Below are 19,400 nucleotides of genomic sequence, written 5' to 3' on the forward strand. Positions count from 1 at the left end.
TCCAACAGCATTTTAGTATTATTAATTGGTCAATCTGACATTCCTTAACCCCATCAACTAAAAAAGTGCTGCCAACAGAGGACAAAATACACAACATACAATGATAGAGGAATGGCAGGGTGCATTTCTGTGCCAATGTACTTCTTTCCCAAGGAAAAAAAGGTACATTTTACACTTGGAGTTCAAATTAAGCGTTAAAGAAAACCACTGAGAGCTGTAGTCAAGGCAATCTGAAAACGATATTAGAGATGGAACATCAGGGTCTTATTTTGACAGAAAAAATTATGATTAAGTACATGTGACCACATGAATTTGAGAACTATGACAACATAAGAAAGAGCTACTAAGATTTCCCAAAAAAGACATGCTAATGAAGAGAAACTGACCATGGCATTGCAATACGGTCATAGTGTAATAGCTCTGGATGAGAAACTTAAATATAAAACTTTCAATTATGACAATCAGACTATTGACCTGCAGGGACCTCTAACCCACCTTAAGGAAGTGTTACAAATTTTATATAAATAAAATTTAAGGGCTGATGGCATTTTTCCATTGAGCAGCCAACCTAATGCTATGGAAAGACATCAGTAGGCATCTGTGGCAACCTACTGGTTTAAAAAAAGACATTCTGTAAATACTGCGGCACAAAACATAAGATACAGAACATAAATTAAACATTTTTTTAATTTTTAAAAAGTTTAGAAATTACATTTTAAAATATGTAGTTCCCATTAAAAAAAAGTCCTAATGAATACTGAAAACCTCCTTTCGCAGAGAAATAGTTCTAGGTAAATCATATTAACCTCTTCAGTGCCAGTAGTTAGAATGTCCTGCTGCCAAGTGCTAACACATTTGGTATTAGTGTGTAGTGTCAGGAAATCCTGACTCCTAGCACCTGGAGGTTAAATTGTTATGTACATTTTATCTACATGCTTATACAGTATCTGAAGTGAGGCAAGCACACATGGAAAGGTTTTACGATATCAAACATTAGGAAGCATAGGACGGCTGTAGTACAGAGCACAGTTAAAAAGAAACAGACGGTGCTATACAACTAGCTTAGATAACCTAGCCTGAGTTACAAGTAATCTTTAAATTAAAAGTAGTTATTGGTGCAGAAACAAGTAAACTGTAATCCAAAAATATTACTGATCAATTCAGAATATTTCTAATAGTCCAACATACACTCCTATCAAACAAAACAGGCTCTGAATTTGTCATGAAGTCTAAAGGAGAATGGTGACTTTGAAAGCAAAGCTCTGTACATTCTGGGTATGTTTGGCACCCAAATTTCATTGGAGAATGTTTTTCTTTAAAGTCAGACAAAAGTGCAAAGCAATATAAATTAGGCCAAGTCCTTTCTTGACATCTGATTTATTTCTGGAAAACAAGCCATCAGAGTTCAGTTTTTACGGACAATTTACATGTGACGAAGCTTTGGATTTTTCACTGCAGGGAAGGTAGGCTTCTGAAACTCATCTACTTGAAGTCAGTGAACTTTTAATAAATTCCTCAGAGACCATTGCAGAAATGAAGGGAATCAGGAGACACTGAGAAATTTAGATATAGAATTGTGCCGCTTTGCATCTACACAGCATCTATTACCAATTCTGACTTTAGCTGTGAATCAACATCTTCAGGCATGTGTTAGCCAAATATCCAGTAGTTCATGACTGTGGAACCCTGGAAAGACAGAGAAGGTGAAAAAAAAAAATCAGAAGCTACAATGGAGTAAAGAATAACCTATTATCTGTAGATACCTGAAAGGCTTAAGAGATACTAGGATCTGATACCACCACTGCTGTAAGATGTCAGCTTAGTTTTTCAAGTTGCAGAATGTAAAACACATTTTAAATTAGTCTGTATAGAAGAGCAAGATTTGAGGTTGTGCAAGCTTTTGAAAATTCAGGGTAGCAACTCTGAACTAAATAAACCTTTCCCTTTTGTGTAATACAAAACAAAAACCTTTGCTAGTTTCTCAGGAACTGGAGGGAATGGGAAACAACAGTTGGCACAGTGGGTCTTGCTGAATGTTGAAACAACTATTTCCTGGGGCTTCAGCCTACACATGACATTTTAGGAAACAATCCTCTAATTCCTGGTCCTCTGCAAGTATCTTCTGTACCCTACACATGTTCAAAATCTAATTTTTAAAACCACAAGTGTAATCACGTGCAGTGGAAAACTTGCTTTTGAACCTTTTTGTTTTATTTTCCATCAAATAAAAACAAACTATCCTTCATACACTGGTAGGATTATGCAGCACTGACCTGCACCTGTAGGGAGTGGATCAAAAAAGCAAAGGCTGAAACTAAACTGAAACTGGCTATAGCAGGGGTTGTCTTCAGGAGGTATGAGCGGGTGGGCAGGTACTTGAGAAGGCCCTAGGGCAGAGGCGGGCAATTATTTTGGGTGGAGGGCCGCTTACTGAGTTTTGGCAAGCCATCAAGGGCTGCATGACAGGCAGCCAGGGGCAGAAAAATATTAGTTTTCTAAATTTTTTAAGGGCCCCATGGGCCAGACAGAATGGCTTGGCGGGCTGCATCCGACCCACGAGCCACATTTTGCCCAACCCTGCCCTAGGAGGTATGCGTAGGCAGGCATGGAGTGCTGCCTCACACCATCCCATGCTGCCACGGCCTGGCCGGACACAGAGGGCAGGGGAAACTCGCACATGGCAGCTGCCACTGCTCCGTGTCCAGTTGCATACCCCACCCCCGCTCAGCATCTGGCTACATGTCATCCCTGCCCCCCTGGCTGGGGGTATACTGCTTCGTGTCCAGTCACTGAGGGGTACAATGATCCCAAAAGGCTGAAAATCCCTGGGCTACAAGAATCAAGGGCAATAAAAAGACTTTCTTCAAATATATGGGAAGTTGGAAAAAAAAAAAAAACCAAGGGCAACATTGGACCCTTGAAAAAGACCCACTCTGCAAAGGTGCAACATTTGGAACCTTGTAAAAATAGGAGTCAGACACTGATACAGAATTCAAAGACATACAAAGTTTGACAACATATAAAACTATTTGACTAAATGTAATAAAACACTTGGTATTTTAAGTAAGTTGTGTGGATTTTTTTTTTTTTTGGATTCCCAGTTTAGTAAAACCTGTAGCTGACTGACACCGTATGGTCCACCCCATCTAAGAAACAATTGTATAAAGTGCTGGCTGCCATTAGCAATGCTATTCAACTTCTGGGATGCACAGCTTTGCAAATTTTCAGTTCTGTGCAATAGGACAGACCTTTGTCACACTGAGTTTTTGGGCATATGGCAAAGGAAATAATCATTTTGCTCCATTAACTGACTTGAGCAAAATGCACAGAACTGGATTGCAAAAAAACTGCAATGAGCTCCTAAACATCTATGTTTCTGTATTTTTAAAAAATACAAAAACACTTCCACAAACTGAAGGCAACAGAATAAACTACAGTCATTTTTCTGCTCAATTTGCAAACAGTTCAATTTTATATTAATCTAATTTTATTGGGAGGGGAAATGTTGGTATATATCAAGTAGTGTTTGTTTTTATTTTGTCACTAAATTTTGTAGGTTTCCATCACACTGCTTGTTCAAAATATTTACATCAGTTAGGTAAGAGGAAATTATTGGGGGAATAAAATGTCACAAGTTTTGTCGTCTCAAAATCCACCCTATGAAAGAACTGATGTGACCTGCCTTTTTTGTAACAGAATGCAATTGATTTTAGTCCTGGCACAGCTCCAATGGAAACCAATGAGGAATCTTTCCACGTATTTTTAACACAATCAGGTCTTTAGAGGCACCACCACTGGTGAAAGTGGCAGGCCAACACCATCAACAGTGGCACAACAGTAGTATAGCTTTAATTCAAACAACAAGGAAGAAAAACTGGAAAAAGCAGAAGCCATAGGTAGGCCATGCCAAAGGAGCTCACTGACAGCTGCAGAAGCCTCTCTCCTTGCCAGGTTGGCACTCCTTTTTAACCATTTGTCCACCTGATACAAATAATTAATTTAGCAGGCAGAAAGTCCAAGACTTTCAGACTTCTGGTTTTCTACTCTGAAGACAGTGTTACAAGCCGGGGGGGGGGCTAAGAGATGCATACAAGTTAATGAAAGCTGTGGAAAGCATTGTTAAGTATCCCTCCCTATAGGGTTCACAGTTGGTTGGCACCCATAAATCTAGTATCTCTCAACTTGAAGCGTAACTAATGTTCTTCTAACAATTTCTCTATGTAACTTTGATTTTAAGGAAAAAGATGAGCACTGTTATAGCTACCCTGAATCATGCATCACTTCCAACCGTGTTTTTACCCTAAGCCTTTAATCCTGCAACACAGACTACTGCCACCTGAGCTACACTTGCATCAACTGAAGAGGACCCTGGGAAAGCCAGCCTGTCATGGCTCCCTTTCTTTTCTGCCACTCCTGAGGCTGGAGGAACTCAGTGAACTACTGAGTCTAGACGTTGAGCACAAGGGAACATGTTGCAAGGGAATAAGCCTGGTTATTTTTCAAAGGGTTGCAAATCTGATATTAATTTGGCACAATGCCAATATTCTTGCTGTGAGGGAAAGAAAACTACATTTTTAAGAGTTTATGCTTCAAAGGAAAAATAGGATTTCAGAAGGCAGAAATTCCTCAATCAGAACAGCATTCCTTCTTCAGAATATTAAAGGACTGCTACAAAAAAACCAAACCATCCAAAAAAAACCCTATCATAGCAGAGAGTTCTGCAAGTTATCACCGAGGCCAAGAGTCTTAGCAGAAATATACCAGTACATTTATAGGCAATGAAAATATACAGCTATGAAACACTTCATGAGTGAACGTGTTAAGCTTTGGGGGCAAAACCCAAGTACTAACAGCCTGGTTTTTAATTTAAATCCATCTTTAAACAGGGCTATTCCAGAACTATTCTCTGGGGTAGTTTCTCAGTTCCTTTAAAGGACACAGCGCTAGCCAATGTCACAGATAGGGAACCGAACCAATGGATGATGAACTCACTGGTCTGATCTGGTAAGATAATTTCTGTTTCCAGGTTTCAGAAGTCTTGGGTATTTTTATAGTATGAAGTGCAACTGTTGGCAGCAATATAAATGACATAAGGAAAAGACACCACTGTTCAAGCAAATGGATCTACAGCAGCGTTTTTACTCAATATACAGTATTTAGAAAATTTAAATCAAGTTGACTTGCAGAGAAATGGAAACAAAACACAAAGTTCAAGTAAGCTGCTTTTGACAGCTTCAAGCTGTCCTGTTTCCTGACATGATGAAATTTTTCCTTTTGAAAACATTTATTTTTATTACTTGTGGTTATCCTGGGGAATTGTCACTTATGATAAACTATAGTCACAACAGCAAACATCTTCGGTTTACTGGTGACTCATGCAATGCTAGTCAGGCCCAAAAAAGTAAAAGGATAAAGGGCTCAATGAAAAGCAAGCTCTAAATGAACTTGAAAAGATTTTATTTCACAGAGTGTTGAGGCATTTTGCGTGCAATAAAATAGTAACACTGACACTCATTTTTATAAGCATTATGTAAGTTCTCCCAAACAGAGATTTTTTTTTAGGTGTCAAACATCTAATTCATCTCATGGCACCCAAGTTAGTAGTATAAAACATAAAATAAACAAAAAAACCCTTCATCTCGCATCTCAAATTTTCTTACTTAAGAAAAAGAAAAATCCATTAATCACAAGATGCGTCCTACTCAAGGAACAATGTCCATTCAACCAATGTGGAAACCCGACCCAAGAGATAGATAACATGCCCAGATTCAGAAGCGAGTCAGCAAAACCATTCCAAATAAAACAGTTACACGTGCTTCATGATAAACTTACTCTGATTTCTTCTACATCTTGACTCCTGGTACTCTTGGTCTAGTTCCTCACACAATTTCTAAAACGATAGGCTCTGAAACATCCTTCCATTAAATATATGTTTAGGAACTTAAGTATGCTTATCCAAGGGACTTCAAAGTATTAATTGAAAGTGATAAGTGATAAAAAAAATTGCAGTAATTTCTGAATTGCAGAAGTGTCTGTAGTGATTTCCTGGATATTGGATTTAAAAAATGTTCTCAGGCCAAGATATAGCAAGTGATTGTCTTCTAAAATAACCTAGTTATAAACTCATTTCCCAAGAAATTAAAAAGCTACTTAAAATTAAATTTATAACTACTTCAATATTGGATCAGCAGCAGTGCAAACTGTAGCAAAGATGCAAGCAGCCAAATATAAACTTGCCAACATCATAGTATCCAGGAACCAAAGAGCAATACCGTGCAAGTATTTCATGATGCAAAAAAGCAGAAGGATCACTAAAATTTTAGGAAAAAACTCAGTGGAACATGATCTATAAACTGACAACAGGCAGAGCAGTAAAATGCACATACAGAATATATTCAACATAAAAAAGATTTACAATTTTACCTTATGAGGGTAGTAAAGTGCAGACTGTTATCTGGAGATGTAAGTGTATGTTCTGGATGGAGAGCGTGTCTCATTCTGAGCATTGGGTGGCACATTTAAGAAGTCCCATATCAAAATTGTGTCATCATGGGAACTACTAATGATTTGAAACTCATCAAACTGGAGTCTAAACACACGTCCTGAATGTTCCTGTAAATAGTAAGACCTTAGTTAGCAGGATAGGAGAAGGATCAAGTTTCATCAACTTCACACTCACATGCCAATCTACATACAAAATTAGAGATGAACATTTTAATATGCTGGTCAAGAACTGTTTTGTAGGAATTACATGCAGGTCTGAGAAAAAATACTGCTATTTAAATTATAGCAGCAAATTATTCAGTGGTTTCCAAATAAAAATTGTGATAACTGTAAGTTTTCCATGGAGCAGACAGGCAAAAGTTGAAGAGTATTAAGGAACAGTAGAACTGATTTATAGACTACTAACTTAAAGCAAGCAACAGACAAAAAACTGAGTAGCATAGGCAAGCATTCAGGGTTTTATCCGTTGCACAAAATTCTATTATGTTAAACAGGCCTGCTACTTAAAACTAGTGTGCAGTCCCCAAAAGCCACTTCAAAGGCCCGCCTGCGGTTTACCATATTTTCCTAAGATGACCCTGAATTTAATTAAGACAATACCCCAATAATTAGGTTTCATACATGGAAAAATTACAAATTTGTTATAATTTTCCATGTATAGAATCTCATTATTGGACAGTCATCTAAAATTAGTCGTCCCCCTCCCCCCCTGCCTGCCTCTCCCCACTCACTCTTGGTCCATGCTGATAGGCCCCATCCCCAATCTAGCATGAGGTACGGAGCACAACCTGGCCCCTGAAGCAGCCATGCACCGCTGTTATGGGGCTGTGCTCAATGCCTGAAGCTGCAGTGTACACGAAGCCTGCCAGTGCAGAACAAGGGTAAGCTGGGGAGGGAGAGGGTGGAGAGGGATTGGCAGGGGAAAAGAGGCTGTATGGGGAGGGCAGAGTGGGGAATGGGGAGAAGCAGCTGCAGAGGTGAAATGGCAGGATGCAGGGAGCAGCTGCAGCTACAGCTCCAACTCCATGTAGGGATGGACTCAGAGCTACAGCTACTACCTGCCCCCAACCAGAAAGCATAAAGCAGAACATCAGTTCAGGCACAGAGAAGAAAGCTGAGCAGCAGATAGGGCAAGGAAAAAGGATCAGAGTAGCACTGGGGGAAAACATGGGGCCAATTTATGGCATACCTGCCAAAAAGGTTAGCCCCACTATTGGAAGTGGTGATTTAATTGCAAAGATTGACAACCTGAAGCCCACAGGTCGGTCCTGCTTCCAGAATATATGGGTCCAACCCAGAGATGTGGGGTTGCAGGCAGTCTCCCCAGGTTGCCACTGAAAGATGTGCCAGCTGCAGGTACTCTCCCTAGGCTGCTGAGGAAACAAGTAGCAACAGCAGCAGGGACCTACTGTCTACCAACCTCTGACGCAGGGTGGGTTGTTTCAGCCCACAAACAGAACAGGTTGCCCTACCCCTGTTTAGGGCAGTGGGGGCCAACATTTTTGGTAGGCGTACTACAAATTTTGAGGACTCCTGGTGCTCAGGCCAAGTCCCTGAGGACTGGCAAAAGGCCAATGTGGTCCCTATTTTCAAGAAGGGGAGGAAGGAAGAGCCGGGCAACTACAGGCCAGTCAGCCTCACTTCTATCCTGAGGAAGATCTTTGAAAAAATTATCAATGGCCACATTTGTGAGGGCCCTTTAGGGGAAGTGATGTTGAGGGGTAACCAATACGGGTTCGTGCCAGGCCGATCCAGCCTGACTAACCTGGTCTGTTTCTATGACCAGGTAACAAAGAGCATAGATATGAAGGAGGAAGCTGATGTCATCTTCTTGGACTTCCAGAAGACCTTCAACACAGTGTCCCACCCAATTCTGGTAGGCAAGCTGAGGGACTGCGGCATTGACGAATGCAGTCACATGGGTGGCAAACTGGCTCCAGGGGCGCACCCAGAGGGTGGCGGTGAATGGGTCGATGTTGACCTGGAAGGGCGTGGGCAGTAGAGTCCCCCAGGGCTCGGTCCTTGGGCCAGTGCTGTTCAACATCTTCATTAGCAACCTGGACGAGGGTGTGGAGAGCAACCTGTTCAAGTTCGCTGATGACACCAAACTGCGGGGTAAAGTGAATACACCGGCAGGCAGGGACCGCATCCAGGCAGACCTGGATAGGTTAGAGAAGTGGGTGGATCTGAACAGGATGCGGTTCAACAAGGACAAGTGCAGGGTGCTGCACCTGGGGAGAGGGAACCAGCATTATGGTTATACATTAGGGGCTGACCCTCTCGGCAGCAGAGGCAGAGAGGGATCCTGGAGTCAGGATTGACTCCACAATGAATACAAGTCACCAGTGTGACGAAGCAATAGGCAGAGCTAACCACACCCTGACATGCATCAACAGGGGCATCACTAACAGGTCCAGACAGGTCTTGCTCCCCCTCTATGCGGCACTGGTCAGGCTGCAGCTGGACTACTGTGTCCAGGTCTGGGTGCCGCACTTCAGGAGGGATGTGGAGAACCCGGAGAGGGTCCAGAGGACAGTCACTCATATGGTTGGGGGCCTCCGTGGCCAGCCCTGTGAGAAGAGGCTGAGGGACCCGAATCTCTTCAGTCTCCGCAAGAGGAGACTGAGGGGGATCTTGTGGCTGCTTACAACCTTATCAGGGGCCAGCAGCAGGGACATGGGGAGAGTCTGTTCACCAGGGCCCCCCTTGGAGTCACCAAGAACAATGGCCACAAGCTAAGGGAGGATAGGTTTAGGTCAGATATTAGGAAGAACTACTTCACTGTAAGGGTGGCCAGAGCCTGGAATAGGCTTCCCAGAGAAGTGATGCTCTCACCTTCCCTGGAGATCTTCAAGAGGAGACTGCATAGGCACCTGGCTGGGGTCTCATGACCCCTCCCACCCCCAGTGCTCCTTCCTGCCCATGGCAGGGGGTCGGACTAGATGATCTGTCTAGGTCCCCTCCGACTCACTGATTCTATGAAATTGGCTCCATATCCTTCCTGAATGCTACTCTGATCCCCTTTCCCAAACTGATCTGATTTTTGCTTCCTTCCTTGTGCTCCCTGCCTGTTTGGTTTCTGCTTCCTGTTCTATCTTCCATAGTGCTGCTTGTCCGCTTTCAGATGTGCTGTGCGCCACACACATGCACACAGAGTGCCCATGCCACTTATGGTACCCATGCTACTAGCTGGCTACTCCTGGTTTCAAGAACAGTAAAACTATATAAATCACAAGGTTAGGTTATTTTGCCCCTGCAAAGATGAGGGTTGAACAAGTGGTAGAATATAGAGCCACAGCAGAGAGCTGTGTAGAACTGCTGCAGTACTCCAGCTGAGTGAAGAAGCAGAATCCTTTGAAATAAAAGGCAAAGCAAAGAGTGGTGTGGTTTGTCCTTCACTCAAGGTTCTGCTGTACTGGCCACAGAGGCTATAACAGATAAGCCCAAGGCTGAAGTCTCTCTCTTGAAGACACACAGAGCTGGTAATGGAAATGAAGTATATTTTTATATGAATAAATTCTATTATCTTCTTAATCTGTTATGTCAAGACTACTGATAAGGGTGGATACTTCAGTAGGAAAGGACAAGCAAAGCTCATTTCATATAAAACAAATAGCTACTGACTTGGACAAGATTCAGGCTTTGAATTCGGTGGTGTAATTCTGTGTATTCAATGATCAGAACAATGGAGACATCCAATTCTCCCACTGTCTTATTATTAATCATTTTTAAATATGTCAAATGACTGCATAAATCAACGCCCACGTTACAAAGAAAATAAAATAAACTAAGCAACCACTTAAAATATGATAGCCTTCTTTGAAGTGATTAGAGTTCCTGTGGTAATCCTTAAGACTGGGGCCACTCCCTTCCCATGCCTATTTTCCCCAATTCTGGAATCAGGAATAGGGTTAAGGAAGGCCAACAGCATTCCAAGTTTCTTCCATTTAGCAAGAATCCATTTAAAGCCAGTGGTACAATATTTATACGATATTAAAACACCACCCCAAGAACCAAAATGAACCTCACACACCATCACACTGATTACATTTTAAGAGCATTTGGAAATACCAAGCTAGGAGACTTTAACAGCTGAAGGTTTCTTCTAAGACTAGTAACTCATTGCACACAAAAACATACCCAGTTCTTCTGCATCATTGCCAGTTCTGGGAGCAGACCAGAACTTGTAATGGAGTAGGTAAGAAATTCAGTATGTTATACACTTGACAGACTTGCAACAACATTTATTAAAACATTCACTCTTACCAAATACAAAGCCTAATTACCGCGTAAAACCCCAAATGTATCAATGTTTACATACCACCAATGTACGCAAGCATAATGTGCTTGCTGGGGCACGAGGGTCAAGAGCAGCTTGCAAATCCCAAACTTTAATTTTGCTACAAAGTGAAACAAGATGATTATGTTATTGTAACAGAAATGTTGCCTCAAGCATAAGTATTGCAAATATTTTCATCAGCATAAAATGGAATGGTGGAATTGCCCCAGAGCCCATTTACTGGCATGAAAAAGGTAGAACGTCTCTGATAATATGCTACAACTAAATTATTTCGGGCAGGGATTATTTTTGTTTATTTGTATACAGCCCCCAGCACAAGAAGGAACAGCTAGGAGATAACACAATACATATATACAAACAAATTTTGCATATGAGCTTCCTAGAATTACAGAAAAGCTGAAAAGATCTCTATCATACTGCCCATAAAGCACATGGAAGAACAGTCCCCCAGAATGGATTTGGGATTACATACTGCAGGGTAGCTGGAGAATCAAAATTAGTAGAACCAATTCATACAACAGTAGAAGGGCACTCATGGTCTTCCTTCAATAAGCCTATAACATTCACTTGAATTAAAATATAACCAAATACTGGAGAGGATACGTTAACAAAGACAGAATGCAGAAATAGATTAATCCTGAACTCACTGTATTAAGACATTACACTTCATAAAACGGCTCCTGATGCCTTCCCACAGCAATAAAACACCACCAACTTTAGAACTTTTTTGCTCAGTCCAAGTACTATAGTTTCAAATGTTACAAGTTCTACAGTATACAGCTTCAGAACAAAACAGTTACAGGGTTAGTAAAAAAGGCAGCCAAGGCCTCTTGGGAAGCATGGGGTTTGTCAGTGATACCTTGGGGAAGGAAGAAATGGAAATAGCCCATTTTCATTAGACACTACTTCACACAGATTAATAGTCTATTTTACCAACTTGTGCCATAGCACAAGTCACAGAAACCTGATTAGTAAAACACTTCTATTGATTGTGTAGGAAACACCAACTCAGTCTTCTGAGAAGAGTCAGAGCCCTAAGGAGTTACTGGAAAGTACTTCAAATGGACTAAACAATGCACATTATACATTACTAAAAAAACACTTTTTTTTAATAGCCTGCAACTAAAAGCTTTGGCGTTTAATTCTCCAGAAAGTAGGCAAAACTTAGGTTAAATATTTATCTATCGTAGGTCATTTACAGAAAGCAAAATACAAATCTGAAGAAAATTCACCTTTTATGTGGTGTCTGAGACGTAAGAAATTCAAGAGTGCTTTATTATAGAATATATGAATGACCTGAAAATTTGTCTGAAACATACCCATCATAGGCTCCACTAACAATCCTCTTGTTATCAAATCTGATGCATCTAACCAATTCTTCATGGCCTTCTAGTACTCTTAAACAGGCACCACATTCAATGTCCCATAGCCTTAAAGAAACAATGAAACAGATCTATGAGAAACACAGTTTCAATGTTAACCTTCCCTCCCATTATTTCATCTTTTAAACCTAATTTTTCTCCAGAAAGAATCAGACTGCATTGTCAAAACATGACTGCAAGATCCACTTGAGGTTTCTGTATGCATTCCCCAGAAGGGGGTACACTAACTCCAATACATTCTTAGTCGATCAGTACAGCAGAGTAATGCAATTCAGGATGCCTGCAGGACAGACCAGACCATGTCCCAAAACACTTGGGTCCCATTTATCCATTACACTTAAGAGTTACTTAACCAGTTACTATATTTACTCAGCTATAAAATGACTTGGAATACAAGACAACCCCCCAATTATATTGATTCAATATATGGAAAATTTCTTATATGCAAGTAATCACATCTTAAGCTATATTGGAGCCACACATTCAATCCATCAAAGGCATGATAAAACAAGAAATAAATCACAAAGTTATTCCACAAAAAACATGTGATATTTCTTTAGCTTGTTCTTATCACATGATTAACTGGTGCTCTCCTGTGGCTGGGAGTCCCATCAACTGGCAAGGCTCCCAGGTGCAGGGGTGCAACGTGCACTACCATGGCTGCAAGCCCCATCAGCTGTGGGACTCCCACCCACAGAAGCTTGCTACTTGCTGGTGCAGTGAGGGGAAGGGGGAAAAGGACTGTGATCCCAGGCTCCCCATATACCAGAAATAAGGCATGACTGGATCTGACGCTGGATCCTACAAATTATGCCTGTGTAGCATGGCAAGAGGCACAATTGTATGGATCATGCATCAGATCCTATCACACTTTTACCTGAATGTCCAGAGGGGCCCTTGGTGTCAACAAACAACACTGAACCAGTTCACAGTGAAATGGTTCAAAATAATATTTGATTTTCAAGGTACAAATTTGGACTGTTCCAGGCAAATTTAAATCAGTTTAACAGGCTTGTATGTCTGTCTGCTTCAAGTTTCAACCAGATTTAAACAATTCTAAGTATTGTGTATCCATGCCCTAATGTTTTCAACAATGATTGCCTGTTCTAATGCTGACAGATATGTCAAAGAAAGTATTACACCTTATACATTATATAGAGAAATGAGGCAGGACAGATTCAAAGGTCAGAAAATAACTGCTCTACTTTTTACACTTCTGAGTGCAAACTGTAACATTTTGAAGCTTTCCTTTCACCCACCTAATAGTGTTGTCTGACGATCCACTCACAACTAGCCGATCCCTGTACTGAAGACAAGCAATGCCACGCTTGTGCCCATTTAGAGTTCGTACAAACTCACACGTGCTTGTACTCCAGACCTGTTGAACAAATTAAAATGCTTCATTTTAACAGTTATGACCTATCAAGGGGTTAAGTAAAACAATTTAGGCTAAATTTCCCAAATAAAATGGGTAGAGGTCCAGTTTTGCTAAGAAAACAAAGCCTGTGAAGCTCACTGGAAAACAAGTCCGCATATTTTGTGTTTCTGCAAGGCCTGGCACAATGGAGTTCTAATCCTAAATGAAACTTCTGGGAACTGCTCTAATACACAAATATTTTCAAATCTGCTTTAGTACATATTGCTTCAGTAACAAAAACCATTTTGGAACTTAAGTTTGGCTTGTTACTAATAATATTTCAAAGTGAAAAGGAGAGAAAAGTGAAAAAATAGACAAAAGACTAGTTTCATCATTAGCGCTGGGTTTTTTTTCTTTTAACCATGAACATGGGCAACCATCTATTGCTGATTAGAGAGAAAACTAGAAGTTTTACCTGCAGAGGGCACAAAGTTGTTTTTATTTTTTTTAAATGTCAAATTATTTGTTAGCCAACTTGGCAAGTTTTTTAAAAAGTTGTATTTAAAGCTGTAATGAAAAGAACCCAATAGATTATTTTTTTTATCAATGTACAGTACCTTCAGCAGATGTATGGGACAACTCTGCCCAAAGAACTTTTGGCACAGTCAAAACCAATTATGATTTAAAGGTGGGGGGCCAGAAGGGGAGGGGGAGAGGGGGAGAAATGCCCATGTTATTTAGTAATTTTCAGGTAAGTATACTCTTGGTATGTAATGTAGTCTTTAAACACAGTATTTTAAATTTTCAAACATGACAGCTTGGTTCAGCAGCTAAGCAGGTGTGGTGGGTAAAGCAGCTGCTGATAAATGTCGTGTCTAGGACAAGACTGCCATCTTAAATAAAAATATGTCATTTGAGAAAAGGAACAAAACATGCCATGTTTAATTTTCAAGCCCATTTCAAGATCTAGTTGGAGTTTAAACATCATGAGTGGGCTTTAACCTTTCTATAGCCGCATGACAGAAGCCACAAAAATGTTACAAGCCACGTTATTTGCATAGAAACATTAACACCTAATAAAAGGAAGTGATGAAATAAATAGCAAAGAAATAGCCACAGACCTATTTCACAAACACATGTGGGACCCAGATTTTAATCACAAACCCAATGTATAGAAATTTTGAAGTTGAATATTTTAAACTTTTGGGCACGGGTTAGCAATTTTATTTTACTTAGTCATTTCCTGAGTATAACATCTTCAAAGATGGGCTCTAACAACTTACTTTAATGGTCCTGTCACCTGATGCTGACACAATATACTTGTCATCAAAGTCTACAACATTAACAGCAGCCCGATGGCCAACCAACACACGACGCAGAGTGATGTCTGTAGGTGATGCCATATCCCACACAGCAATGGACCGGTCCTTTGAACATGTCACCATTAAGCCATTACTGAACCGCAGATGAAGCACTGCCTCATTATGATGAATCAGGGTGTTTAGAACTTCACCTGTGTTTACATCCCACACTCTGCAAAAAAATGTACCCAAAAAGAATTAAAAACTAAAGAATAATGATTATGTATGTTACAAATAGGAAACCCACAGGTCTGCCATTCTGATGAACAGGTCTCCAAGCACTTCATTTTCCTGGCTCCACAAAGCTACTTGTGTCTTGTAGTTCCCTTATAGGAGACATTTCTTAAAGAAAAAAAGGTCTATGTACAAAACCCTTGTATTAAGTGGAGAGAGAGGGGAGGGGGGCATATTAAGGAACTCTGCAACAAAATTCTTATCTCGCCATTGCCAATTCAAAGATTCAGTACAGGCCTGTAATAATCAAAAGCTTATACCATCTTTGGCTGTCCACTACCTCACATCAAGTGAAGACATGGTCATCTCCACCCAATACTCAGAGGAATGGCATCCACTCCCCAAAACATACCATAAGTGGATGAAGAGAATGACCTCTCCCTCCAAGCTACAGCAAAACACATTGAGGAAAATTGCAGTGCTGCTGTGATGCATCTGGAAGGAGGGTTTTGCTTATGAGAACTTATCAACAATGCAACTTTACACGAGCATTATATTCACAGAAAGAATGTAGATCTGCGAAGACCATTTTTATGTTCTTACAAGTGGTCCAGGTGGCTCAGCAGTCTGCCGACAATGGCAGTCACCATGAGATTTTTAGAGGAATGTGCAAGAAATCTTAAATTGGCAATTACAGAATAGTTGGCCCATCAGAACCTCCTTCCAGTTCCATTCAGACCTTGACTTCTGCCCTGGCTCATAAGGGTTTAATTTCTTAAAGTTTTTGGAATTTAATCTCTATAAGCACAGGACTGAAAACTGGGACCAGGAAAAGCTAACAGGTACAGCTTTCTGTTGAATCATGTAAGCGCTTTGTGTCTGAAGTCACTGCTCTGTATTTATCATCAAGAATTGGCCTTATACTTTAGTATTCACAGATTAAAGTCCTGAGCCTCAGACTTGATCTTAATTCACTAACACTAACAGAGCTCACCTGACTGTAGAATCTGAAGATCCAGTTACAATGACTCGTTCATCATACTGTAGGCAGAGAACTGAGCCAGTGTGTCCTGTTAAGATTTTCAAACATTCCAAGCTTGTTTTATCCCAGATCTGTTAAAAGAAAGTAACATAACAAACATCTGACACATGGGTCCAAATTCTGACCTTCCCCATTATGAGTGGAGGGCCAGCGTAGGCAAAAGAACCAACAAGCAATGCTGCTTGCAAATTATTTGGCAATTGTCAGGGGTGGGTTTGGGAATGAGCAGAAACTGATACTAAAGCAATCCATTAAGAAAGCCAAAGGGCATACTCAAGCACAGAGACATGTCCTCCCCCTCTCTACTGCTTAGACTAAACCTGATTTTTGCAAGCATTTTACTTTTAGTTAGGCCACAATGAGCATCGCGCATATTCCAAGGCTGGAAGTTCCCAGAATTCCTGGAGCAAAATACAAATGAGGATGCTACTACTTGTCCCCTGTGGGACCATATAAGACCACACAAAACACTGTCTCACAAAATGGAGAAAAGAAATGCTCAAGGAAACAAAAGCAGCTCTGATAGTCTTCTTTCTAAAGCCAAGACCAAAGTACTGCACCTCCTTTATAAATAAAGGGGAAGAAAAAAAAGAGTGATTACCTTAATGGAGTTATCTCTTAGGCCACTGATAATCTTTTCATCATCATACTGTAAACAGTAGACACCTTTGCTATTTTCAGAGCGGCACTGAATTCTTTGCAAGTTGTGTCGTCCACATCGCCAGTTTGATTCTATAGTCTAGTAAAAGAGGAAAACTATTGAAAGTGATGTATAAAGCTGCTTATCTTTGGTATGACCCATGATTTCTGTGATAAGAAATCATAACTAGGTCTTTCCCCATAAAATCATTTTGTATCACAATTTAAAATAACTGGTTCTCCTGGGAACCCAAGCACTGGGAATTTCACAAGTTGTTGAGATGACGTACATCATACTCAAATTACCAAATAAAATAACAGTCAAGACAATTATGCCAACTGAAGGGCTTGGGATAATTCAATTCACAGTTCAGAATTGTACAAGTGGAAGCTACTTAATAATCTTATCCATAAATAAATGTTGGCTTCAAATGAAAGAAATTGAAAAAAAACATTATTTATACCTATGCTAGGACATTATGAAAGTCATACACAGGTGCACATTAATTGTACAAGTAGATGTCATTTCGACATTATGTGGTATGGCTACTGTGTGAAAATTTCATGTTTTTTGAGAACTTGTAAAATCCCCTTACACTGCGTAAATTTTCAATATACTGGGAAAGTAGCCACAATACACAGAGAATACACAGCAGCATTTAAATTGGCAATAGAGTGAAAACAGATGTGAGTAAAGAAAAATAACATTATTATAAATGACTAAACACAGCTGAGTGGGTGGGCAACCTAGAGGACCCTCTACTTAGGAGCACATTAAATACAATACTGGCAACCAAATAATAAGCTTCTTGCCAATATGAAATTTGTCATAACTGAAAGGTGCAATTGATAAAGATTTTAATTTGCAACCTCCTCCTAGCAGATCTTTTTATGAACAGTCCATAACGTAGGGCAAATAAATTTTTGTGGGAGGGAGGAGCCACTACATTTTATATACTATAACTAAACATTAGGAAATCAGCAACAAGGAAACCCAAGATATATTTGTATATTCCAATTACCAAACCTACTCATAATGTATTCCCCGTTTTGCTACCTGTAATGCCTAAATAAATGCCCTCCAGTAGCAACCATTGATCCTCTGGACCATGGAGTACATGAAAGAGGTACAGTCAGGTGCTTGATGAATCTGCTTCTATGGAGTGCTGCAAACATTAAACCAAGACCTTCAACAAGTATGCTTAGGCAAGAGTGTGGAAGCTGAGCAAGACCTACCATCCTCCCTTTAGAACAATGAGATAGAATCAAAAAACCAGACCATGTCCAGAGGTTCAGTGCCTCAATGGTTGTAGCTTCTGCCAGAACAACAGCTCAGAACTGCTGCTGACTGCCTAACACCTGAGCAATGGTACATTTCTGTCAGGGTGATGTCCCTTAGCTATTCTCCAACCAAGGAGTACCCACAAGGCAGTGGAGGCTAGGGCTTTTAAGGCACCCTGTACTTGCCTTACTCCGGAGGTTTCAACACTGTGGTATTTTATAGGAGCTGTTCTGCCACCAGACTCACCACATTGACACCAGGCCCTCCAGTTGGATGCAGTTTAGTCATACCCCAAGACCAAAATAAATGTCCGTAAAGCATCAAAATCAATCACTCTTAACTCAGTTTCCAGAACAGATAGAGAGGTTTGTATAAAACAGGCTGACACAGTATCCCCCCAAACAATACTGAGCAGAAAAACTTAGTGTTTGACATAGGCTATGGCTACATTTACCTTAGTCAACCTGCACAAACATCTGGCAGCAGAGACCAACTGCCAGGTACTAGAGGGCATCCACACAGGTGGCTCCATAAAACAGCTGTGCCAGAGGATGAAGTGCCTCCTGGGGAGGCACTGAGCTAGAAAAGCAGCTGTAGAAATGTCTACACACCTTCCCTGAGATGCTGGGAAGCAGCAGAAGCCTTACTCTACCCCTGCTGGCTGCAGTGACTACTGGCAGAAAGGCATTAGCATCACTGCAAAGGAGCTGCAGGTGCAGGTGTACTCAGTTTTGCCAACTAAACAGAATTTCTACATGAAAAGGTCTATAGTCCAGACTGGACCAAAGAGGACAGGCAAACAGTGGCCAAGGGCAGGCAGGGATGGTGGAGCCTTGTTCATTTTCTAAGCAACGTTTGACAGCAGAGGAAGGATGAAGAATCAAAAGATCCGAGACGGGTTTAGTGTCCAAACATCTGTTACTCATTGGTTACATGAAACAGAATCATCAACTAGGTTATTGTGAAATTCTGCACCCATGATTTTCCCAAATAGTTACATGGCTTTAAGTGACTTTTTAAAATCTTTGTGTGTGTCGTGGTAAAAATAGCGGTCTTGGTTCATCCTCACAGACATGGGGAAATCTGTATCCTTCAGAACACTGATAGGTATTTGCTTACTACTACAGGGCATATGGCAGTACTAAGTTTATGCTTCCTTTGAGATCCTGCCCAAGGAAGCAGGTTCAAATTCCTTCAGTTTATTTTTTAAACATTAGTAACAGGTGCATGGATTTTCCTTTCATAATAGTGAGGTTTCTTTGCTAAGGCAGCCAAACATTTCCCTCCTCAAATTCCATATCTCATTAAAAAAATCCACGAGGAAGAGCTATGGACATGCTGTAAGCAGTTCTGTCGCAT

The 19,400-nt window shown here is 40.6% G+C and overlaps 1 protein-coding gene across 4 annotated transcripts in view; it reads right to left on the reverse strand.

The window, feature by feature from the left end:
- Positions 1-273: 273 nt before the first annotated feature.
- FBXW11 (F-box and WD repeat domain containing 11) overlaps positions 274-19,400 on the reverse strand; it is a 113,660-nt gene continuing 94,533 nt past the window's right edge. For all 4 annotated transcript variants that reach the window (XM_090064486.1, XM_090064487.1, XM_090064488.1 and 1 more), the window contains 8 exons: positions 16,722-16,859; positions 16,073-16,191; positions 14,827-15,076; positions 13,446-13,564; positions 12,124-12,234; positions 10,826-10,904; positions 6,424-6,612; positions 274-1,686 (listed from right to left, as the gene is read on the reverse strand). In XM_090064486.1, the coding sequence (XP_089920612.1) occupies positions 6,451-6,612; positions 10,826-10,904; positions 12,124-12,234; positions 13,446-13,564; positions 14,827-15,076; positions 16,073-16,191; positions 16,722-16,859 (978 nt within the window). In that variant the 3' untranslated portion in view covers positions 274-1,686; positions 6,424-6,450. The remainder of the gene's footprint in view (positions 1,687-6,423; positions 6,613-10,825; positions 10,905-12,123; positions 12,235-13,445; positions 13,565-14,826; positions 15,077-16,072; positions 16,192-16,721; positions 16,860-19,400) is intronic.

The sequence above is a fragment of the Crocodylus siamensis genome, chromosome 10 (genome assembly GCF_052110815.1).
Source record: "Crocodylus siamensis isolate JL-2025a chromosome 10, ASM5211081v1, whole genome shotgun sequence".
NCBI classification, from domain to species: domain Eukaryota; kingdom Metazoa; phylum Chordata; order Crocodylia; family Crocodylidae; genus Crocodylus; species Crocodylus siamensis.